The sequence below is a fragment of the Diabrotica virgifera genome, chromosome 9 (assembly GCF_917563875.1).
Source record: "Diabrotica virgifera virgifera chromosome 9, PGI_DIABVI_V3a".
In the NCBI taxonomy this organism is placed as follows: domain Eukaryota; kingdom Metazoa; phylum Arthropoda; class Insecta; order Coleoptera; family Chrysomelidae; genus Diabrotica; species Diabrotica virgifera.
In genome coordinates, this window is record NC_065451.1 from 199404483 (window position 1) to 199431675 (window position 27193).

The 27193-nt window shown below is 32.6% G+C and overlaps 1 protein-coding gene across 4 annotated transcripts in view; it reads right to left on the bottom strand.

The window, feature by feature from the left end:
• The window catches only part of LOC114334209 (band 7 protein AGAP004871), a 688330-nt gene that overhangs the window by 522931 nt on the left and 138206 nt on the right, over nt 1–27193 (bottom strand). Inside the window, exon 1 of one of the 4 annotated variants that reach the window (XM_050661395.1) lies at nt 24762–24997. The exons of the other annotated variants lie outside the window; for them this stretch is intronic. Coding sequence (XP_050517352.1) covers nt 24762–24774 — 13 coding nt within the window. The 5' untranslated portion in view covers nt 24775–24997. Of the gene's footprint in view, nt 1–24761; nt 24998–27193 lie in introns of those variants that run through there. 4 annotated transcript variants of the gene reach the window in all.

Below are 27193 nucleotides of genomic sequence, written 5' to 3' on the forward strand. Positions count from 1 at the left end.
GCAAAGCGAGTCGAAGGTAGGAATATTCAACATGCTGTATCTTTGGTAATTTTACTTTCTTCGATCTGAAATTTTCAGAGAATATTCTTGAAGTTATGCACTTTCATTAAAAATAAGAAAAAACTTCAATTTTCAAACCATATTCCCCTTAATACATTGAATATATTATAAAATATAATTTACTGTGTATATGGATACTTCATGTTTGTGTATTACAGTTGTATAAAACACTCTTATGTATACAATATGATAGTTCCATCCATTAATATTTTTCGCCTTTTCCACATCCATATATTTTCGCGTACAGCTAGTTTTAATGGAACGAACTCGACACAAAGAAAAGGGCTTTAGTGCTTTTTGTTGTAGGGAGTTCATTTTTGGCATCGATAGTAATGGATGGACTTTAACTAGGTCACTAATTTGGACGTAAAATTATTGTTTAAAGGGTTTATTGATATAGAAGATAGATGACATGTATTATAGGTCGGTTTTAGATCTGAACAAGTGTATAAAAGTGGTAAAATAACTCGTAGTATTTAAACAGTGAAGAAATATTCAGCTATTGGCGTGAGAATATATATTATGTTAAACGATATGTTAAACGATAAGGGGAAAGGCGCAAAGTATCGCCTGTCAAAATTTTCAATGTGTTTTAAATGTATTCATTTTTTTAATCCTGAGAAAAATGATAATTATTTTTAAAAAATTTAAACGCAGAATGAAAGATTACGTTATTACCGAGGGCTGAAAGTTCCTTAGAATAAATAAAAATTTCTTTTGAATGAACATTTGCAATTAAAAATCAAACTAAATGTTTTCTTTTGTTTTCACCCCTGTAACTTATTAAAATAAAAATTATAGAAGTTATTAGGAACTTTCGGCCCTCAGTAAAAGGATAATCTTAAAATTAATATACTTATTAGTTTTCTCAGGATTCGAAAAAAAAATAATACATTTAAAACACATTGAAAGTTTTGAGAGGCGACATTTTGCGCCTATCCCCTTAATAAATATGATCATTTGAGTACACTAAGAATATAATTTATCTTAGCAAAAAAGTTAACTAAAAACTTTTTGTAATTTCTGTCTTCTTTTTCTTCTCTTTACTCCTTGATAGCCATAGGGAGTCAAATTTTTGTTGTGTTGGTGGATCATTTCTATGTAGTACATCCCCCTGACTTAACCTGCTTTTAAAAACCATTTATTTAACTTTTTCTAGGTTGTCCTTTTTTTCGTTTCCTTGCTCTTTTAGCTTCTAATATTTCCTTTGGCCATCTTTTATCTCCCATCTTCTGAATTTGCCCAAACAGTTTAAATATTTTCTAATTATTATGGATTTTGACTCTAGTTGGTTTTTTATTTGATCATTTCTGATTCGTTTCTTTCTAGTATTGCATTTTTTAATACCCAGATTCCGCTTGCATATCAGTATTGGTATGTTATTTATACTAGTAACTATACTAAATTTACAATCAAGATGCAGTAGAGATAAACAAACCAAGACACGTTAAATGCTACTAGGAGCACTCCTAAATCATAATTTACAATGTATATACATTGTAAATCCCAAATCATGATTTCCAAAGTTTATACATTGTTAATGGCATTTAACGTGTCTTGGTTTGTTTAATTCTACTGCATCTTTATTGTAAATTTAGTATAGTAATTCAATTTTTTTGTTTTGTTCTTTCTTTCCGTATGCTGTTTTATTTAACGTATAATGGATTTTGTTTGCTTGCTTCTGTTTATTAGCAATCTTCAAAAAGGATGTTCCATGTCTTGAATAGATACGTCCTAGGTATTCAAATAATGTTGAGATCTCCAATTTTTGACCTCTATATGTTATTGTTCTTGCACTTTTGCCATTTAATGCCTAGGCTGCAAAATAAATTAACTATTCTAACTGGGAAATAAATAAATATCAACTAGAACTAGGCTTCAGCAAAAACAGATTTGCAAGAACAAAATTAGTTAGCATGATACACATCTGGGTCTGAAGATCACAACAACAAGCGTTATACAGAGTGTTTCATTGGGAAACGCAAATACTTTAACGATAGGCCATCGAGCCGATTCTAGATATACTACATGTTTTGCCCTACCGACTTTTATGACTGAGTTACAGTGCGTTTTATCGATTTTGCCCATTTCTTTCCTAAGCCATAACTTTAGAACCACTCTGTATATTTTTTTGATATTTGGTACACATATGTCTCATTCAAAACCCAAACGACCAACATACTAACCATAAGAAAAATCCAGGTCAAGATTAACACAAAATTATAAAGTAATTGTGACCTTAAAACAACACCCTGTTTATTCAAATTTAATCTGTTTGCATATTTGAATAGAGCACAAAAAAATAAGTTTAACGGTTTGCTTCACTTTTTCGGCCAAACAATTTTATGACTTTAATTTTGAAATTATATTGAATTTTTAAGAACTCTGACCTTAAAAAGCACGTATTATTAACTTTTAGTTATAAATTAATAAAGTTAATGAATAAATACTCATTTTAAAAATAATCAATACGTATTTCCCACATTGGAACGACCCAATTACTAATAACAAGAAAAATCCAGATCCGGCTTAACAAAAAAATATAAAGTAATTTTGACCTTGAAACAACATAATGTATATTGAAATTTTGAAAATGTGTCTGCGCATTTTAAAAGAGCATAAAAACTGTGATTAAAAGTTCATTTTAATTTTTTGCGCCGTTGATTTAATTACATCAATTTTGAAATTATATTGAAATTTTAAAGAAGTCTGAGATTAAAAACCAAGTATTATTAACTTTTAATAATTTAATGTTAATGAATCAATACTTATTTTAAAAATACTTAATGCTTATTTACTACGCTGGCTTCATGGATTCTCTGGATTTGTAGCTGTATGCACATTTGCACATCATTAAAAATTAGAATAATTGTGAGAATTGGGATATTTTAATGATTTAGTAAATAATTAAAAAAACAGCTACTACAGCATCAAATAAAAAAAATCGCTTAAACAATTCAACAATTTAACATAAATTAAAATTATTTAAACTATAACAGTTGCTCAAAATGTCCGCCATTTTTTTCGATCCATTTCCTTGCTCGTTTTAAAAGATTTCGGATCGATTTTCTAATTACATTGGGATTGTTCTTAATTATTCTGGCAGCTTCTTGTCACCTTGACAGAGTTAATCAATATGATTTCAAAATTGCCGTAATTAAATTATCTGCGCAAAAATTTGACATGCACCTTTTAACGCAGTTTTTATGCTCTTTTAAAATACGCAAACAAATTTTCAAAATTTCAATATACAGGGTGTTGTTTCAAGGACACAATTACTTTATATTTTTTTTTGTTAATGCGGACCTGGATTTTTTGTGATTAGTGGTTGGGTCGTTCCAATGTGGTAAACAAGTATTATTATTTTTAAAATGATTATTTATTCATTAACTAAAGATTAATATCTGCTTTTGATGTCAGAGTTCTTAAAAAATTCAATATAATTTCAAAATTAAAGTCATAAGATTGTCTGGCCGGAAAATTGAAGCGAACCATTAAACTTAATTTTTTGTGCTCTTTTCAAATATGCAAACAGATTTTTAAAATTGACTATACAGGGTGTTTTTTTAGGGTCACAATAAACTTAGATCCAATACTTATAACTCGATATATTACAAAATTAGTGCACAATACAAATTGTAAATTGTAAAAAAAATTTTTTTTCGAAGCTATATATTCGTATCAATCGTAACTCAGCTTCTACGAAAGCAAATGAGCCTTAGAAGACCCCATTTTAAAGCTTAATTAATACGCTTCCAAACACAGTTTGTTAAATAGCTTTGTCTTTATTTGTTTTAAAGTTATACCCGTTTGAAATTATAATTTTCTTAAAAAAATTATACATTAATTTGTTTATAAGGGTTTTAAGCAAATTTGGTCTTTATCATTTATACTTTAATTAACAATAATGATAGAAGATCTCAAAAGGAACAATTTGAGCTTACGAAAATGTTCGTAAGTTTATTTTTGGCAAAGATATCGATATTTTGACTACGAATTTCGTCACTTACTTGACTGTGAGCCCATTTTGCTCCTCATAGCGCGCCATTAAAATATCGATATCTTGGCCAAAAATAAACTTAGGAACAATTTCTTAAGCTTAAATTGTTTCTTTTGAGTTCTTCTATCATTATTGTTTATTAAATTATTATTGGTTATAGCTCAAATTCGTTTGAAACCCTTATAAACAAATTAATGTAAATTTTTTTTAAAAAAATTATAATTTCAAACGGGTAAAACTTTAAAACAGGTAAAGATCAAATAATTTAACGAACTTTGTTTGGAAGCCTATTAATTAAGCTTTAAAATGAAATTTTCTAAGGCTCATTTGAATTCGTAGAAGCCGAGTTACGATCGATAAAGCTTCGAAAAATACTTACTTTGCAATTTTCAATTTGTATTGTGCAATAATTTTACAATATCTGGAGTTATAAGTGTTGGATTTAAGGTTAGTAAACGTTTTTTTCGTCGTTTTTTATTAGGGAACAAATTTTACTTGAAACATTTTTTTATCTCTTTTAGTGTATGAGCCAGAGCCTTATAAACAATTAAATTGTTTATAACAATTTTTTGACCAGTTGGATCGAAATCCTTCCTCGAAATTCGTAATCCGCAGTCAAAACTCCATAAGAAACCGTTGAGTTTGTCCATCAGAATTGAATAGGACACGGTGACCCCTCTGCCGCCTAGACTAGTAAGTGAATAGAAAATTTTACGCGTTTTACGGCGTTACTTATTTTTAAATAAGTAACGCCGTCTATTGAGAAAACCATCTGTTGTGAAAACTAGTAGCGTCATCTTTTGAGAAAAGTGCAAACTAATTTTACCATATAAAATTTAAAACAGCTTAAAACTCCAAATATAACTCAATGCATCTAAGTAAAAGCTGTTGAATATCGCATTGTCATCGAGTTCTGACCTATTCTGGAAATTTCATATCTCTAGCTGGTCGGGAAATATGTTTAAAATCGGTTACAAGATTTTTTCTAGTCAAAGTGAGAGATAATGAGCAAGCGAAGTATATAAAAACATCTTATTTTCCTCATGTAACTTTAATTGTACGCACCTACTACAGGCCATTCAGATGAAGAAGTCCAAATATTCTACGACCAAATATTCTGTGCAATCAAGGAAAATCCCGGCCACTTCTTAATAATAGGCGGTGATTTCAACGCCAAAATAGGTACCAAGGAAGACCCCTCTGAAATAATATTGGGAAATTTTGGAAGCGAAGGCAGAAATGATAGAGGCAAACAACTGTTAACTTTTCTTTTGGAAAACAATCTCTATCAAATGAACAGCATCTTTAAAAAGAAAAAACACGTAAGATGGACCTGAGAAAGTCCTGATGGAAAAACAAGGAACGAAATCGACTATTTCTTAACAAATAAAAAAGAATTATTATTTAAAGACGTAAATGTGTTAAACCAGTTCAGCACAAGCAGTGATCACAGGTTAGTAAGAGCTAAAATAACGATATCGATCGAAAAGAAAAGACTTAAAATGATAAATAAGAAATCCCAAAGAAATGGGTAAAACCAACTAATATTCAGGAGTTCGAAAAATATATTAATGATACATTGAAAGATACAACAACAACAGACATTAATATATTGAACAAGCAAATAATCACCACAATACAACAGGCTTAAACTAAATATTGTCCAACAAACCAAAAAGATGAAAAACGAAGTCAACCTACTAAAACCCTTATAGAAGTAAGACGACAGATGAAAGGATATAACAGTCCCAGCAAAGAAGCGCTAAATCAAATAAATAAGACTATCACAAAGGCAATAAGAGAATACATAAGGAACTATAATGTAGAAAAAACAAAACAATCAATAGAGCAAAATAAGAACATTAAACTTTTGAAGAAAAGCGTACAAAAAGAAAAAATAGAAATCAACAAACTAAGAAACAGAACTGGAAAAGAAACTACAAACAGAGATGAAATATTATCAAAAGTCGAAGAGTTCTACACAGAGTTATACAAATCAAGAAAAAAGATGACAATACGCAACCTCCAATTACAGTAAAAACTGGGGTATTAAATTAAGGATCGGATTTAATGCCCGATATAACAAAATCAGAAATCAAAGAGGCTCTGAAGAAAAAGAAAAATAATCGAACCCCAGGTGAAGATGGAATAGTATCAGAAGCACTAAAAATTGGAGGAAATATACTACTTGAAAAAATTAAACTACTTTTCAATATCTGCCATCACAACGCCAATATTCCAACAGACTGGAACAACGCTACTATGATTCTATTATAGAAAGCAGGAGGCAAAGCCAATTTAGAGAATTAGAGACCGATTAGCCTCCTCAGCCTCCTCAGTTTAATATGTTATTTACGCGAATAATAGTTAAGAGAATGGAAAGACAGTTAGAGATTTATCAGCCAAGAGAACAGGCAGGGTTCCGAAAAATTTACGGAACAAATGACCATCTACAAAGTATAAAAACCCTGATAGAGAAAGTAGTGGAATACAATAAACCCCTAGTTCTAGTTTTTGTCGATTTTCATAAAGCCTTTGACACAGTTGAACGTAGAAAAATATTACAGGCGCTTAAAGAATGCAGGCTGGATTATAGGTATACAAAATTATTACACAGAATATACTTACAGGCAACAACCACTGTCAAATTACATACTAAAAATAATCGCATAAAAATAGAACGGGGAGTTAGACAAGGAGACCCAATGTCACCTAAACTTTTTAATACGGTCTTAGAACATGCTTTCAAGAGTTTGGATTGGATGACAAAGGGAATAAAAATAGATGGAGAATACCTAAACAACTTCCGTTTCGCCGATGATATAGTCATAGTAGCTGAGGATCTAGGTATGGCAAGAGAGATGGTACAAGAACTCGTTGTGGCTACAGAAAATGTAGGTTTAAATATAAACATTTTAAAAACAAAAATAATGACAAATTTGGTACCCAACCAGAACATCAGTATTGGTGGGAAGGAAATAAAACTCGTAGATAGATATAAATACCTGGGACATGAAATTACGATTGGCAGGGATAACCAGACTCATGAGCTGAAGAGAAGAATCGGTCTTGGGTGGGCAGCATTTGGAAAACTTAGAGAAACTTTTAAAAGTGAGTTTCCCACATGCATAAAGAGAAAGGTATTTGATCAGTGCGTCCTCCCAGTCTTGACGTACGGATCAGAAACACTCACCTTAACTAAAGCCTCGGCTACCAAACTAAGAGTCACGCAGAGAAGAATGGAGCGGTCAATGTTGGGAATGACTCTGCAGGACAAAATCAGAAACGAAGAAATCAGGAGAAGAACAAAGGTGACTGACGTCATCGAGAGGATAGCCAGGTTGAAGTGGAGATGGGCAGGACACATAGCCAGAATGACATATGGGCGATGGACGAAGAGGTTATTGGAATGGAGGCCAAGAGAAGACAAGAGAAGCGTCTGTCGACCGCCTACAAGATGGACTGAGGACTTAAGAAAGGTAAATAAAAACTGGATGAGAGAGGCGCAGGATAGATGGGGTTGGAAACGAGAGGAGGAAGCCTATGTTCAGCAGTGGACTTTTGAGGCTGGATGATGATGAACTTTAATTTTAACGACCTCTTTTATTGAAAGTATGACGATTTATGTCAAATATAATTTCAAAAATATTTCATACCTTATAACAAAAATTACAAGGAAGAAAGTATGAATTTTCTTTAATACTCACTCTTTTTGTCTCTCACCGGACTAAACTTCAGTTCCAGTTCACAATAATTGACAATAGAAATCATGCAAGAAGATACATTTGAGCGACGGTCAGTTGGCTTAACAATTTAATCCGGTTAGATAAGGAACCTGATACCGATGTAGCCCAAGACCACGGGATCTCTTAATAGCTCTATAATATATCCGCATATACCAGACGGAACTGCGTCACTGACAGTAATTCTCGTGAGAACGTGATCAGACCTTTAGGGTGTACCTTTTGTTATATCCTGCGGGTTTGGCGATTAGGACCTTTCCATTTGGTTTGCTAAATACTTTATACTTGTATATAATATATAATATGTATACCGGGTGGACCAAAAGTCTGTTGACGCTATCAAAAAAGTCTCGCGCAAGCCGCAAAAAAGTCATGCGGCGTCTCCAAGAAAATATATTATGCTCTGGGAAAGGCCTTGCAAATAATTCATAGTTACAAGGTATTCGGTACAGTGGAACCCCGATAAGTCGGCCTCCGATAACCCGGAAATCCGGCTAACCCGGACCGATTTTCATCAGACAAAACAAACACTTTTTCACTTTGAGTTTTTTACGAATAAATAAACAATAATTTATACAACTGTACGTAATTTAGATGTACTGTCCGCATTAATATGTATTTCATATTATTGCAATTATAATGTGTGTTTGTTTATTATTCATATGTATTTTATTAACTTCTACACTATTCTCCGGCTAACTCGGATTATCGATAACCCGGATTGGCCGTGATCCCGATTAATCCGAATTATCGAGGTTCCACTGTATTTTCAGCAAGACGGTGCACCGCCTCATTACGGATTGCAAGTTCGTGAGTTTCTAAATGACCAGTTTAGTGATTAGAATAGAATAGAAATATGCTTTATTGTCACTGAAAATTATACAATTTTATGGACAAAGCTTAACATAGAGTCAGAAAAAAGATATACATAACAATAACAAATACAATTTTATGAAATTAGATAAATCGTCAATAAAAAAAATATAAACAAGTTAAAAAAGTGAAGTCAAAAACAAAACCAATATATTGCAAAATTACTATAAATTGCAAAATTTAACATACAACATATAATAAAACACAAACAAAGGAACTAATAGGTTTAAGCTGCTGTACGTGTCACCCAAATATAGATAAATACACTTTAGTTACTTGTACATTACTGTGATTTCTTAGTCATTAAGAAACTCTTCTACTGAATAATAGGGTCTTTTAGATAAATGAGCTTTTGTCATTTTACGGAACTTGAGAAAGGATGTTGCATATTAAAGTTGTAAAGGGAGATGGTTGTATAGTTTTTTTGCTGAATATAGTATAGATTTCTTTACTAGCTCAGAAGACGGGATCGGTAAATAGACATCAAAAGTTGAATTTCTGGTGGAGTAGTCATGATGAGGCCTTGCTGGAAAGACATGCATGTGTTTACGAATTAAGCAAACAGTTTCTAAAATATACAAAGATGGAAGGGTTAAAATTTCGTGATCTTTAAAATAACTTCTGCAATGGGTTGTTCTTCCGAGGCCAAACAGGTATCTTATTGCTCTTTTTTGTAATTTGAAAATAACATCAAATTGGGCAGCTGTACTAGACCCCCAAAAAGAAAGACCATATCGAAGATGAGACTCGAACTATTTTAGAAGATGCTAAATTGAGTTCCTTCGAAACAGATCTTATAGCATAACAGGCTGAGGCGAGTTTCTTACTTAACAAATCGATATGAAGGGACCATTTAAAGTTGCTGTCTAAAAGAATACCAAGAAATTTTACAGAATCAACGGTAGAGATCTGCCTGCTATTCACAAGCAGGGGTTGAAGAGCACCTTTATATGATAATTCTACCATTTTATCCACGTTAAAGGAGAGTAAATTAGAGTCAGACCAGGTTTTTATCGTAAGAAGATCAGATGTTATAGTTGCATGAAGAGTTGCATTAGTTGAGTTGCTCCAAGTAATGCTCGTATCATCAGCAAAAAGAAAAATTTTTCCATCGATTTTTAAATTAGTGATGTCATTTATAAAGATAAGGAAAATAGAGGACCCAATACTGAACCTTGTGGTACTCCACATATAATGTTTTTGAGACTAGAGTCAGTATAATTTGCTCTAACCAGTTGTTTCCTATTATCTAAGTAAGATTTGAACCAATTCAAAGAAATACCTCGAATTCCATAGAAATTTAGTTTTTTAATCAAAATGTCGTGATTTACACAATCAAAAGCTTTGGCATAGTCACAGAAAACAGTGGTAGTATAAAGATTATTGTTTAGTGCTTAGTAAACCTCGTGAAGTACAGAAAACATGGCATCAGTTGTACATTTATTATTTAAGACGCCGAACTGATTTTGTGATAAAATATTGTTATCAAAGAGAAAGAATATAAGTCGGGTTTTTATGAGCCTCTCAATAATTTTGGAGAGTACCGGTAGTAGGGCAATAGGTCTATAGTTGCAGGCATTAGATTTTTCGCCACCTTTATGAAGAGGAATAATAATGGCTGTCTTTAGGCACTCTGGAAATTTACCATTTTCAAAGGAATCATTAATTAGTGAAACGAGGAGTTCTAACACATTATCTGTGAGATTTGAGAAGATTTTTCTGGATAGTCCATCAGTATTACAAGATGATTTGCTTTTGATAAGATGATTTGCTTTTGATTGAATAGGGAGAAAAAAACACAATTGAATGCCCCGCGCGTTCGAAAGATTTGACGCCCTGTGATTTTGCCTTGTGGGGAGTACTTGAAGATGAAATGTTTGCCAATTTGAAGTTCTCCATGCCAACTTGGAAGTCTGTAGAAAGACTTGATTCACTGTGTATAAGTGTTGCCAAAAATATATTGATGAAGGTGGTTTACATTTTGAACATAAAATGTAAAGCATTCACTTCTTTGTACCTGCTTATTTACAATAAACAATAAACGTTTTTTTTTTACTTCAGTTATTTTTGCTTTTATTAATATGCAAAACGGTTAACTGAATTTTGGTCCACCCGAAATATACAGAGAGAGACAAAATTAGGGAATAAATTCATTTTCAACAAAAATGATCGATTTTGGAAACAAATCCCGAAACATGTCGATTTTTAATTTTAAATTACAGTTTTTTGGTATACATTTTATAGTATTGGTGTCATCCATCTGGGCGTGATGACGTAATCGATGATTTTTTTAAATCCCTATCCCCATTTAATGGGGATAAGGGGTCGCGTGGTCGCCCATTTGAAAGGGTGTTCAATTCTCTATTCGGTAATATAAACATTAACATCATTGTTTATACAGGGTGGTCATAAAAATGTTTTTTGTAATAAATTAATTGACGCAAAAAGAAGAACGTATGTAATTTACTAACTCAAAATACATTATGTTGCTGTCAGAAAATAGAGAAAAATGTTTATTTGGCAATTAAACATTACTTTTTGCTTACAATAAATGTTCAAACTGCCAAGGGGCAGGTTGAAGGCTGTTTGAGATTTAATTTAAGCGAAAATAAATGTTTATTTGTGAAATAAACATTTTTTTTTCTATTTTCCGACAGCAGTACAAGGTATTTTGAGTTAAATAGATTACATACATTTTTCTTTTTGCGTCAATTAATTTAATTCAAAAGAAATTTTTTTTGACACTCTGTATAAATAATGACGTTAATATTTGTTATACTGAATAGTGAATTGAACAGCGTTTCAAATGAGCTACCACACGTTCCCTATTCCCATTTAAAAAAAATCATCGATGGGGTCATCACGCTCAGATGGATGACGTCACTAGTAGGAAATATATGCCAAAAAATTTTAATTTGAAAATAAAAATCTACCTGTTTCGGGATTTTTCTCCAAAATCGGCCATTTTAGAGAAAATTAATTTATTCCATAATTTTGTTCCTCTCTGTATAAAATCTAACTATTGTAACAAAATTAACATAATTAATAAAACTAATATAAGTTATAAGGAGACGGAGTACACGATTTTATCTATAATATTTGTTGCAATTTTGAAGATAAAATGTATAAAGATTGAAACAATAAACATAAAGGGTGATTTATTTAGAGGTACTTTTTTGGTGGGGATGTGATGGGAGATCGTGCATGAATCTTATCACCTGATAAGTTGCGTTTTTATTCCGTATTGTTTGACATTTCATCCTGGAAAGACTTAGCTCGACACAACGTCTAGAAATTATTCAACTGTATTACAAAAATAGGCGTTTAATGAGGACGTTGATTGAAATATTAATATGGGTATATAGTCCAGGGTAATAAGGTTTTTCCCATGACACTCGAGCAGCCAGGGTACCGAAGCGTTTTTTCGACAGGTAATACCTATAAGAGCAAATTGTAACTATTTCCTGCGTAGGATCTGGCGGCCATTTTTATTTATAAACAATTAAGTGTCAAAAAATGACATTTTTTTTTCAAATCAATGAAAAACATTGAAATTTATGGTCTTCTTAGTACAAATATCTTTGAGATTATGGAAAAAGCTTTAAAATGACGTATTACAAAGTTTGATATGCTCATTTATTGTTAATATAACTGCGAAAAAAGGTCGAAATTGCAAAAAAAATTTATTTCGCAATATCTATTGTAAAAATTAGTGTACAGCTTTGAAATTTTTGTCGTATAAGGGTTCTTTGGTGCTCAATATGTGATAAAAATTTCAAAGCGATTCATTCAATTGTTTACATTTTATTCAAATTGTTTATCCCAGAGAGAATTTTTTTGCAATAACATAAGTCAGAAAAAAATGACGTTAGAACCATTCCAGAGGTGTCAAGTGAAAGAGCATTTGCTATATTTTCAACTTAGTTTAAAAAAAGAATAAAAAATGTATTTATTAGTAATAAATAATTATGCAAAAGTATCATAAATCTTTCCTTATAAACTTTTTATTTTGTTATATAAGAAATTACATATATTTACTACAATTTTTTATCAATTATGATATAAACAACATTACTTGGTAGTTGTGCACTTAAAACAGGGTAAAAAAGTTAATTTTTTTGGAAAAAGTTATAAAAAAAGTTTATAAGGAAAGATTTACGATACTTTTGCATTATTATTTATTACTAATAAATGCATTTTTTATTCGCTTTTTTTAAACCAAGTTGAAAATATAGCTCATGCTCTTCCATTTGACACCTGTGGAATGGTTCTTACGTCATTTTTTCTGACTTATGTTATTGCAAAAAAATGCTCTCTGAAATAAACAATTCGAATAAAATTTAAACAGTGAAATGAATCGCTTTGAAATTTTTATCACATATTAAGCACCAAGGAACCCCCATTTGACAAAAATTTCAAACCTGTACACTAATTTTTGCAACAGTTATTGCGAAAATAATTTTTTTTTGCAATTCCGAACTTTTTTAACAATTATATTAACAATAAATGAGTATATCAAACTTTGTAATATGTCATTTTAAAGCGTTTTCCATAATCTCAAAGACATTTGTACTAAAAAACTCATAAGTTTCACTCTTTTCCATTGATTTGAAAAAAAAAGGGAAAAATGTCATTTTTTGACAGTTAATTGTTTATAAATAAAAATGGCCGCCAGATCCTACGCAGGAAATAGTTACAATTTGTTCCTATAGGTATTACTTGTCGAAAAATCGCTTCAGTACCCTGGCTGCTGAAGTGTCACGAACAGGGCATATTTTTGTCTTATTACCCTGGCCTAATATCAATATATCAATCAACGGTAAAGATCTTAGTTTAAAAGACTACAAAATTCAATTAGTGCAAGATCTGAGGCCGATCGACCTTCCGAGCCGTCACCGTTCAGCCGAAGTGCTCTTGATAAGCTTGGAGAAGATCCATTGTTTTCGAAAAAACAAAAAATTGTTTTCCGACGAGGCCCATTTTTGGCTTAATGGGGACGTGAATAAACAAAATGCCCGTATTTGGGTTGATGGGCAACCCAGAAAGGTTCAGGAGTTGCCATTAAATTCAGAAAAACAACTCTTTGAAGTGGTTTATGGGTTGGTGGAATCGTTGGTCCATATATCTTTAAAACAGGCTGTCCAGAATGTTACTGTGAATGAAGACCGTTATCGCGCCATGATAACGAACTATTTGGTGCCAGAAATTGAATCTCATAGTTTCAATGGCATTTGGTTCCAAAAATATGACGCCAATTGATATACAGCCCGTGAAAGCATGGCTTTGCTGCGAAAACGATTCGGTGAGCAATTTATTTCACGATTCGGTCCAATGAATTGGCCGCCTATATCTGTGGCATCACACCTCTAGACGTTTTCCTTTGGGGCTACCTAAAGTCCAACGTCTACATGAATAAACCGGCTACGATTGAGTCATTGGAGGCCAATATTAGTCGAGTCAATGGTCAAAGTCTACATATATGTAGACATATACTGTTGTTTTATTGACTTTCAAAAGGCATTTGATCGTGTTAAGCACTATATATTGATCGAAGCTCTAAAAGACATTGGCTTGGACGGCAGAGATGTTCGAATAATTGAAAATTTATATTGGAATCAAACAACATCAGTTTTAGTAGATGGTGTGGAATGACAGGCTCTTAATATTAAAAGAGGAGTAAGGCAGGAATGCCTCTTGTCACCCCTGCTTTTCAACGTTTACTCCGAAAGAATATTCAGAAAAGCACTTTCTAAAAAACAAGAAGGAATACTAGTGAACGGTGAAGTCATCAATAATTTGCGATATGCGGACGATACAGTACTCCTAGCTTCTAGTCAAGAAGATCTGCAAACACTACTTGATAGTGTCGTTGAGAGTTGTAGGGAGGCAGGTCTGGATCTGAACATATGGAAAACCAAAATACTCGTAATAAGTAAACAACAGCATATAAAACCGTCTATATATGTAAATAATACCAAACTTGAGCAAGTTGATAAAATCGTTTACCTTGGACAGCAATTAAATTGTAACGCAGAAACTCACGGCGAAATTAGATCTAGGATAGAGCAGGCTAGAGCCGCTTTTAGAGGGATTTCCAAGGTGTTATGTAACAGAGACCTAAAATTGGCATTGAGGGTCCGCCTACTTCGCTGCTACGTGTTCTCGGTCTTACTTTATGGTGTTGAGTCCTGGACTGTGAATAAAATCGATCTAAATCGCCTTGAGGCTTTCGAAATGTGGTGCTATAGGAGAATCTTAAAAGTTTCCTGGGTGGAGAAGATTCGAAACTCCACAATACTAGAACGTCTCAGCAAGACTACTGAGATCATAAAAAGCATCAATCAGAGAAAGCTGGAGCATTTCGAACATTTAATGAGAGATCCCAAATATAGGTTGCTACAAAATATCATGCAAGGAAAAATAGCAGGCAAACGCAGTCCAGGACGAAGAAGAACCTCATGGTTGAAGAACTTGCGAGATTGGTATGGTGTTGATACAAGCATGATATTTAGAGTGGCAGTGAATACAATTATTAAGATAGCTATGATGGTAACCAACGTTCTGAAAGGACATGGTACACGAAGAAGAAGAATGGTCAAATACCATTCGAAATGCTGAAACGCGTCATCGAGAAATGGAACTTCAGAATGGACCATCTTAACCGCAGTCACGGTTAACATTTGAAAGAAATTATCTTTAAGAAGTAATTGTAAAGAATGGTTCTTTTGTATGACAAAAAAAAATTTCAAATAAAGTTCATTTTTTTCATTGGTTTTTTTTTGAAAAATACCTCTAAATTACTATTTTCTTATTGTCCGTTGATCTAGACAATTATGTTATGAATGTTTTGTTAATAAACTGTAGCATATGATTTCAGGATTTTTCGGTACATCTCTAATATTCTAGAATATTAATAATATATTACTTCGTCTTTTGCGTCAAGGGATTGGTTCTAGACGAAATAAATACAGTGGGTGATCAGTTTATTAGAGCCACCTAGTAAAATTCAATGTTTTAGAGGAAGGGTATATAATTGAGCTGTATCATATATTAATGCATTTGTTTCCATTTGGTTGTCTTGTTACATTTTATGAAAGTGCAATAAATAGTCTGACAATAGTGGCAACACGCATGCGTGGCAATGCGTGACTCAGATGCCATTGTTCATCAGTGCTGCTCAGCCTAGCTTGCAACTCGTGTGCCTATTATTTTGTATTCTTGGTGTTTAGAGTTATAATAAGTTTCCATTGCTCTCTAATGATATTCTGACAGGCCTATACTATTTTTTGTGAATTTAGTAAAAATTGCGCGTTTATTACACTAACGGTACCAGAACATCATGGGAAATCTAAAGATATCTCACCAAGGAAAACAGCAGAAATAAAAAATAAAAAACGCTGGACGGAAGGGCCGCCCGAGAACTTTATCGTACCGATCTATTATCGTTATCGTACTAGATACTGGCATTCTATAAAAATAACAAAGTTACTCGTTATTTTGATATTTTAGAAACACCTTGTATACTTGAAAATATTTTATGGTTCTACGCATCATTAATTCCTGCATTTGAGAAAATGTTCGGGGACACACTATAGATTATTGCATAAATCAATAGAATATTAGTCATACTTTCATTTCAAATTAGTTCATTTTTCATAGAGAAATTAATAGTTTACAATATTTGCATTTTACTGCATGGATTGTAATGAAATTTTGGGAGTAGCCCAAAGCCCAATCTCCTAATTCAAAGTCTATCCTATATACTATATACTATGGCGCTTTCATCATGGGGGCGGTTCCCACCACTTCTCGGGGATAGAACATTTTTATTTTCGAATTGCATGGAACAAAAGAAAGAATTTTAAGAAAATTTAAAAAAGCGCTCTATAATTTGATCTTATTTTTTTCACCCGTCCATCTTTTTGAAAGTAGAAATAACACTATATTAAGAGGTATTGCAAAAGAAAAACAATGCATTTAAATTCTGGTGAATGAGGGGTTAAATGTATGTACTTCTCATTTTTCCTTAAAGTACATTAGTCATATCTTTTTTTGCACCATATCTCGCTTAGTTTGAATGTAACCGACATTTAACGGTGCTCGTTTTAAAGGCCTTTTCAAACACTACAAAAGCATGAGCACTTTGAGCATGCATCAAATAACACTGTAGTAAAATGTATTGTAGAAGGAAAACGATGCATTTAAATTCTTATGGAAGAGGGGTTAAATATACTTCTCAATTTTGTTCTTAAAATTCGTTAGTCATCAATTTTTTGCAGCATATCTCGCTTAGTTTGAATGTAATAGACATTTAATAGCGCTTATTTGAAAGGACTTTTCAAGCACAATAAAAGGTATTGGTAGAATTATACACCTAAAATCGACCGATTCTCTGTTATTTCAAGTTGAATACACTGATTTGAGCGCGCACCAAAAAAAAACAAACTTTTTTACCTACCATATCTCTTTTTGTATTAGAAATAGAAAATTTACGAAGGAACGAATCTCTTTTTTATTTATAATCTTAAAAAAATTTTATATAGTGTTTTTAGTTTGATGCATAGTTTTTAAGGTATTCACAAAAAACCGTCCTAAAACGTGTCATTTTTTAATGAAAATGGCCAATTTTCAACTACGCATAACTCAAAAAGTATTGAGTTCTCAAAAAAAAGTATAGATCAGTTTTTGCTTAAAAATAGGTTCTCTAGCCACTTCCATGCTTATTTTGACCAACAAATTTTCCACCCCCCTGAAGGGGTGGGAATTGCCCCAAGACAAAAAGCGCCATAGTATATAGGGTAGATTTTGTTTCTTGAGCTATTCCCTACTTACTGTGAAAATATCAAGGACATCGATGTAGTAGGATGGAATTCGGAGCCAAATACCCTCATTGACTGCCCTATAATAATGCTCTGCTATGATCGCGTGAGAGGGGACACATACAAGATTCTAGCAAAATTTCAATTTTCTGTAACTTTTTGAGTTCTTGAGCTACAGCAACGAGTTTTATGTCATTGGAAAGGTAATTTTACATTCTTTCAAAGTATGTAAAAATATACAGGGCGTATCTAAAAAATTAAGATTTTTTTTCATTTCCGGTTCAACCGGAAGCCATATTGTGGGTAAAATTTATTGTGCTAATAGATAATAAAGTACTATATATGTCTACCACATTTCAAATTTTAGTTTCTATTAAAGAGGAAGTTACGGGCACTCAAATATTTTTTTATAAAAAATTCATAACTCCCCTCCTATGAGGAGTTAAGGAATCTGACTAATGTTATTCAGTTTATCGATAGGATATCAAAAACGTATCAAAAAATAAACAAATTCCTTGGAGTTATTTTTGAGAAAATCTAGTTCAAACTTATGTCAAATTTTGACCCCTTAAATATAGGCAACCCATAACTTTTTCTGAAAAACGATAATATTCTTGTTATAGCCCCATCTTTAGGCTATATAAATGTTTTTTCAAATTAAATTTATCTTAAACAAGTTTTTAGATTGGTAGGGAAATATATCGGGTGGGCGGTCGGCCATGCTGGCCGCCATTTTGGATTTGGAAACGTCAAATTCCGTATTTCTATTTACCTGTCGATGAGCTAACTTTAAGTTAAATTTCATTCGTTTTGGTCAAAATTTGCAAAAATGGGCCCCAAATAACCCCCCTATTTCGGCCCCCCTTTGAGAGGTTTTTTTCAAAAGCTTAGTTTCTCGACAAAATTCTTTTAAACTTACTCATACCGAATTTCATCGAAATCGGTCCAGTAGTTTTTGCTGGGCGGTGGCGACATACGTACGTACATACGTACGTACGTACATACGTACGTACTGTTATATTTCTATTTGATATGAAAATTAAATTTTGATAATTATAAACAAAATTCAATTTAATATAAAATATTTTCAATTTTCTCAACCACGGGCATATAAATTTAAAACAACCTGTATACAACAAATTGTTATATTTAATTTTAAGAAGTGATTAGAATAAGCGTACGAAACTCGGAACAATGTGCTTAGATAAACAAAGTGAATGACGCGTACCATTATCGTTCTTCTCGGAAGGTCGATCATTAGCCTATGCTAAATAAAACTCAGTGAAATAGATGATAGTTCATTATCGTTTTTCGCGGAAGGTTTCGATCATTAGCCTATGCTAAATAAGACTCATTTGAAAGAGAGAATAGGTCATTAAAATTTGTAAATAGTTAGAAAGTATTTTAGAATGGGAATTAAATATTTTCTTTTGAAATCCATTAAGCATATTTAGAAAGATTAAAAATTGGTTTTGAGGAATATTACGAATGAGAGTTGGTGGTGGAAGATTGGTTTGTGAATCTGGAAGGGATATTTAGAAAGTAGGGGAATGGATGACAAAGTGAGATCAGAATGTTTTGAGCTGTGGAGAAGTGAAGTCGAGTAGTAGACGGTAGTGTACGGAGAGTGAGAAAGCCGGTAGTTCCGTGAGTGTGGAGTATCTATCGTGGAACGAGAAGTAGGCCAGGTCGAGAGTAAAAGAACCTCCTTGAGCCAAGAGTGTCCCGGTAGCTGATAGCAGTTTCGAAAAAGGTAGAACACAGCATCACGACCGAAGCAGGAACGAGAGCTATTCGAGCTAGTTTTTCAAAGGAGTACATTACTGGAAGCCAGGACGAGGTTTGATCGCAGCCAAGGATAGCAGGAACGGGTTTTGTGTGAGGACATTTTCAGTTCACCAGGAAAAGGTCAGTCTCATTTGTTTGGACATGAATGTATGGGTTTTTCGTATTAAATTCCACATAAAAAATTGAATAACATAATCAATTATATCAGAAAAGCTTCATCAAACTTGAATAGAGTTGTTCCTAATAACTCCTAATAGTTAAATGTTAATAAAAACTTTCAATTGAAAACCAAAAGGAAATAAGATTCCCATTTGTAAATGTTATGTTTAAGAATAATAAGAAATAGCAAATATTATTGATATTGATGCCTTTTGATGCCAATATGATGAATATATATTGATTGCCTTTTAAATAAAATAAAAATATTTTGATTATAATTGTAACCAATATGTGTATTTTTTTTACTCTTTTCTTTTCTATCCCGATTAGGAACCATAAAGAAATATTTAGAAGCCACGAAAGTAAGTAATTAATTTATAATTCGCCCTGAGATTGAAAACATATTGATAGGTGATCTGGTTAATTAATTAGATTAGTATTAATACATTGATTAAATTAAGTGACATATAAGAATATTATCTCATATCAAAAATCAAGATCACATCAACTGGCGCCCAACGTGGGGCATTGTAAAGTATTTCTAGTGGCAAATTTGAAGGATAGAAAGAGTAAAGCCGGTATTTGAAAATTTATATGCCTGTGGTAAAAAGTGAGATACTTACATTTGATAACATAAAATTTTAGATCTCTTTAGGTACAAATTTTACATAACTGATTTAATATTTTATTTTTACGATATTTACATTTGATATTTATTGACAATTTATAATATTTGGGTGAGAAAAAGTCGTTTTGGTAACATACTAGTAAAATTTCACATTTAGCGGGGATAGTACTTCTTGAAAACAAATGTCTGTGACAAGAAGCCAAAGCAAGGACAACAAAAAACAAAAAGAATATTCAGACCAAGAAGATATTTTAGACACGACAATCATGGCATCAGAACAGCAAGAATTATCAGGAATAGATAAACTATTACAACTGATGCAACTCCAGTCACAAAAAATGGATGAAACACAACAAAAACTGGATGACAATCAAAGAGAAACAAAACAAGCAATAGATGAAACAAAAAGAATAATGCAAGAAAATCAGAAGGAAACAAAACAAGCAATAGAAGAGAACAACAAGAAAATGGAGGAACGCATAGGAAAGTATGAAAAGGAAATAAAAGGATGTTTGACAACAATGAAAAACGAGATGAAAGAACAAGAAATGAAAATTCAAAATAAAATAAAGGAGATAACGAACTGCCAGAAAAAGGAAATAGAAAATTTGGAAAACAAGTTTGAAAACGCTATTCAAGCAATCAGAGAAGAAATGGAAAGAAAGATTGCGGAAATCAATATTCAACAAAATGGAGGAGAAAGAAGAGAAATGGTTATACATAGCACAGATGACGTGAAGATAAGGTTTGGCGGGGATGTAAGAAGATTACACCCAGTGCCGTTCATAAATAGCCTGAAAAAGAAAATACAGCACATCGGAAATTTCGAAACAGCAAAAGAAACTATCAGAAACCATCTCAAAAATGAAGCAAGCCTATGGTTCGATTGCAAAGAAGAAGAATTTGACAGTTGGCAAGAATTTGAACAAAAATTTTTGAATTATTTCTGGGGAAAAGTCCAACAATTGGAAATTAACAAGGAATTGCAAAATGGGAAATACAATGATAGGATGGGTATATCAGAAAGGACATACGCATTACAAATTTACTATCACGCAAAACATTTACAATATAATTACTCATCGGAACAATTAGTCGAACTGATTGCAAGACATTTCGAAGAAACGCTGGAAGACCATATCACATTGCAAAACTACAAAGACATAGATAGTTTATGCCAATTCCTACAAATAAGAGAATTGCGTTTAAGAGAATGAAAATCAAGAAGGTCGCGAGAAGATTACAGGCCCCGAGAAACACAGGAGTACAGAGATAGAAATGAAAATAGGAGGGACGATACAAGACGAGATTTTAATCCCAGAAGGGAAAACGAAAATAGAGACAACGGAAGAGGAAATTATGAACAAAGAAATAGGCAATGGAATGAGGACAGAAATCGAGAATACCAGAATAGAAACACCACACGCTCAAATCAAGAAAACAGAAATAATGGTAGACAAAATGAACAGGGATATCGAGAAAACCGAAACAGATCCGACAGACCAAGAGAAAATAGAAGAGAAGTAAATAATACCCAGACAGATGAATATGACGGAGAGAGACATTATGACGAAAATATAAACAACGATGAGCAACCGGCGTTTTTTCACGACGGCGCTCACTAAAAACCAAAAATCAAACAGGAATTTTTTGTAACCCCAAGGAGTTTATTAAATTGGCAAGAAACAACGAAAAGAAAAATGGAGTTAATTTAAAATTTGTGGATGGATTTATCAACGAGAAACCAATTAAAATTATGATAGACACTGGATCTGAAATAACATTGGTCAACAGAAAACTAATAGAAGAAGTTAACTTAACAAATTTAATTTACAAAATACCTAGGGTAAATTTAGTGGGCGCAAACAAACGGACATTGGCAACTATAAATGAAGGCATACGAGTAATGGTACGACTGGGTAAGAAGATGTATGCACTACAATGTGTAATAATGCCAAACATGTCACATGACATGATAGTAGGAGTTGACGAATTGGCAGAAAAACATGTAGTGATAGATTTTAAAAAAAATACGGACGAATCAGGTAAAGAACAAACAGTGGAAATGAATTTGGCAACGAAGCAAGGACAAAGAAGAAAAGGGAGAAAAAGTCAGAAAAAGACAAAAGAAAATGAAACCTGTGGCTCCTCAAAAGAAGAGTTGAGCCCAGAAGAAGAAAATTTGAGAGTATCAGAAACAAAGGAAACCTGGGATTCCTCAAAAGAAGAGACGAGCTCAGGAGAAGAAGAAATAAAGCAAAAAAATGAAAGCGAAAAAGATATGATCGAAACAGTGGCATTTGAAGAGGAGGCATATGAAAACGTGGATGCAGAATACACGGTAAAAGTATGTGAAAAATCTGAGGAAAAAGACAGAAGATTAATATGGGAAAAAGGGAAAGACAACATAATAGCCGACACTCTAACACAGGATGAGGACACTGAAAATAAGGAAACAATTACTCTACAGGTGGGACTAATTAGAGTAATACAAGAAGAAGGGGTATAAGACGTAGATTAAAGTAAGGAAATATACAGGGAGTTGGTTTTGCCTCGAGAAAATTTATTTAAAAATGCAGATAAATTTTATCGAATACAAGGCGGGGATTTGTTATATTTCTATTTGATATGAAAATTAAATTTTGATAATTATAAACAAAATTCAATTTAATATAAAATATTTTCAATTTTCTCAACCACGGGCATATAAATTTAAAACAACCTGTATACAACAAATTGTTATATTTAATTTTAAGAAGTGATTAGAATAAGCGTACGAAACTCGGAACAATGTGCTTAGATAAACAAAGTGAATGACGCGTACCATTATCGTTCTTCTCGGAAGGTCGATCATTAGCCTATGCTAAATAAAACTCAGTGAAATAGATGATAGTTCATTATCGTTTTTCGCGGAAGGTTTCGATCATTAGCCTATGCTAAATAAGACTCATTTGAAAGAGAGAATAGGTCATTAAAATTTGTAAATAGTTAGAAAGTATTTTAGAATGGGAATTAAATATTTTCTTTTGAAATCCATTAAGCATATTTAGAAAGATTAAAAATTGGTTTTGAGGAATATTACGAATGAGAGTTGGTGGTGGAAGATTGGTTTGTGAATCTGGAAGGGATATTTAGAAAGTAGGGGAATGGATGACAAAGTGAGATCAGAATGTTTTGAGCTGTGGAGAAGTGAAGTCGAGTAGTAGACGGTAGTGTACGGAGAGTGAGAAAGCCGGTAGTTCCGTGAGTGTGGAGTATCTATCGTGGAACGAGAAGTAGGCCAGGTCGAGAGTAAAAGAACCTCCTTGAGCCAAGAGTGTCCCGGTAGCTGATAGCAGTTTCGAAAAAGGTAGAACACAGCATCACGACCGAAGCAGGAACGAGAGCTATTCGAGCTAGTTTTTCAAAGGAGTACATTACTGGAAGCCAGGACGAGGTTTGATCGCAGCCAAGGATAGCAGGAACGGGTTTTGTGTGAGGACATTTTCAGTTCACCAGGAAAAGGTCAGTCTCATTTGTTTGGACATGAATGTATGGGTTTTTCGTATTAAATTCCACATAAAAAATTGAATAACATAATCAATTATATCAGAAAAGCTTCATCAAACTTGAATAGAGTTGTTCCTAATAACTCCTAATAGTTAAATGTTAATAAAAACTTTCAATTGAAAACCAAAAGGAAATAAGATTCCCATTTGTAAATGTTATGTTTAAGAATAATAAGAAATAGCAAATATTAAGCATTGATTGCCTTTTAAATAAAATAAAAAATATTTTGATTATAATTGTAACCCATATGTGTATTTTTTTTACTCTTTTCTTTTCTATCCCGATTAGGAACCATTAAGAAATATTTAGAAGCCACGAAAGTAAGTAATTAATTTATAATTCGCCCTGAGATTGAAAACACATTGATAGGTGATCTGGTTAATTAATTAGATTAGTATTAATACATTGATTAAATTAAGTGACATATAAGAATATTATCTCATATCAAAAATCAAGATCACATCAGTACATACTTCCGACATGTTTTTTTTATTTGCTTTTTAGACTCAGGGGGACTCAAATCGTCGAAAAAAAGTGAAATCTGAAAAATTTTTTTTTGCACGATCCTATAACTTTATCTATTATACTCATACTGCGTATGTAGTACGATAAAGTAAAAATAAGAAAATCTACGGTTTCGTTTTGATTAAAATCTGTCTTCCTCCATCCCCCGATAGTACTATTTCTAGGTCTACCTGTTGTCAAGGAGGCTCTAAGGAAAACAGATTTCCACCATTCCGACCGTAGATTGTCGATATAAATTAAAATAATTTATATCGCAGTATGGATAGAACGCCCTCTAACGGGGAATAAGCGAAATGAATTTCGACTCAATTCAAGTCGAAATTCATTTCAGAAATAAAAACTTTAATATTCAATACTAATCACTCCAACAGAAACATAGCATACATTTCTAAAGTTTCAAAGGCAACGTGGACCGTATAAAGAAAAAACTTACATACCATTATTAAACAAAAGTAAAATTTTCTGAGGTGGCTCTAATAATATGATCACCCACTGTATTTACTGGGACAAGTTAATTTAAATAAAAAAATTATGAAGATGATGTAATTAAAATGAAAATAACTTTTTATGTATTGAAAAACAATATTGATTAAGATAATGATAAATGTTTACTTTACCTGGACCATACATCGCATCCACAATGTTGTTTACGCTGTCAGCAGTTTTTGATGCAAAAGTTTCCTAAGTGACCCCCTTGGTTAAACTTCGGAATTATCTCTTGAAACTCTATTATCTTCTGCACTCAACTTTAAACTCAACAATTTGCACTTCCCGTGTATATCGATTTTGTCATTAATAACACACTCCACAAAAGATGAGGTTATGGCATGGCGGTGAGAGCATTTTGTAGTTCAACGCATGCACGAGAGAGTTTAAAAGTCAAGTTTGTTGTTTGCTAAACATACACAAAAATATTCATTGGAGACCCAAAGTTTTTTACAAAATTTTTCTCTAAATATGTTGGTAAGTTATAATATTCAACGATATTAAATAGGTAATAGTTTGTTAAATCAGTTTTGTAACTATTAATAACTAACAGAATGTTTACAAAAAAACAACGATCCCATTGATATACACATATATACATTCATTAAAAGGGAGATAGGGACACTGAGACGATAATAATCCACAGAGGTGCTAGGCAAGCTACAATGTATGTTAAAATTTACTTTATGTTTTAAAATTGAATACTTCGACATGTCAAAATGCACGATAGAGTATGGTGAAAGCGAAGTATGTAATTTTACGTAGCGCATTATGAAAATGTCCTAACTGAGGACGTGAGAGTGTGTAGAGTACGAGTTATCGTCTGAGTTTGGACTTGGGAATGTATACGTATAGAGCGTAAGGTGTTTATCCGAAAACGAAAGAAGTATTTTAAAAAGAACCAGCAATTTATAGTCATGTTAATGAAAGAGGAAAATAATGATCCTATTTCATCGCCTTCTAACTTGTAGACTCAAAGCAATATAATGTTTTTAACTACCAGCTATTAAGAAATATTTTAGTAAAAATAGACCAATAAAAAATACAGGTGTATGGTTCGAATTGTTTCTTTATAACTATAAAGGGAAGTACTTACGCAAAAAATAGTACTTTGAGTATTACGTAATAAAAGAAGTTCTAATTTTTATATACAGTTGTCAGAGGATGGCTTCAACTGTTTGCTTTTGGGCAATGGAAAGCTTTTAAATGAAAGTAGATAATATAAAGAAGTTGGAATCATTTGAGATGTAGTGCTAATTAAGGAATTTGAAAACACCATGGATCAAACGAATTACAAATGCAGAAGTATTAAAATGGCTAAAAAAGGATTGCGATGATACAAAAGGATAAAGAACATTAAAACAAGAAAGCTCGAATATTTAGATCACATTACTAGAGAGATACAAAATACGAGATATTATGGCTCATAATGCAAGGTAAAATTAAGGGTAAATGATTCATAGGAAGACGAAGAATTTCCTGGCTGGGAAACCTATGAGAGTGGTACAGTTGCAGCCTCCAATAGGAGAAGGAACTACAAAAAGAGGAAAGCGAGATAGGCTCGGCGGGTAGGTACCAATTGATATGAAGTGATATGAACTCTAAAACCTAGGTCCTAGCTCAAATTTCTCACCATTATTACCATCCTTGAGTTATAGGCTTTCATTTGATACCCCATTTGTCAATATATCTGGTCCAAAGATGGAGGAGTTATGTTTACAATATCTCTGAGACAGACAGGTCATGAATAATTCATAGGTTTTCACAATTCCGCATATTAGCCAGGAATATGCGTTCACTACTATTCATCAAGAAATATACTACCAACGTTTCTGTCACTGAATATATTACAAAGTACAGGAAAACATATCTAAAACTTATCAAATCAGCTAAAAAAGCCTATTATCAAAATCGTCTGGAAAGCTCAAAAGGTGTTGCAAAAGAAACTAGGTCTATAATAAACGGTCTTCTAAATAAAACTCACAGAGCTCAATCATTTTCCCTTCCACATCCTGAAAGTCTAAACGATTACTTCGTTCATGTGTGTTAAAATATAACGTCAACTATTTTGCCGCAACAAGATTTCAAGAAAGGTCTCGAATTCATTATTTTTAAGACCAGTCGATAACTCTAAACAGATCCAAACAATCAATAGTATCAAAAGCAAATCACCATGTAGTACTGATGACTATCTATAAAAAATTTCTCTAATTTCACAGAAAATGTGTCTCACTAATTAATGATTCCTTCGAAAAAGGTAAATTTCCAGGGTGCCTAAAGACAGCCATTATTATTCCTCTTAATAAGGGTGGTGAAAAATCTAATACCTGCAATTATAGACATATTGCCTTACTACCGGTACATTCCAAAATTATTGAGAGACTCATTAAAACTCGACTTATGTCCTTTGTCGTTGATAACAACATTTTATCAAAATCAGTTCGGCCTTTTAACTAATAAATGTACCACTGATGCAATGTTTTCTATACTACATGAGGTTTACCAAGCAATAAACAATAATCGTTATACTACCACTGTTTTCTGTGACTATGCCAAAGCTTTT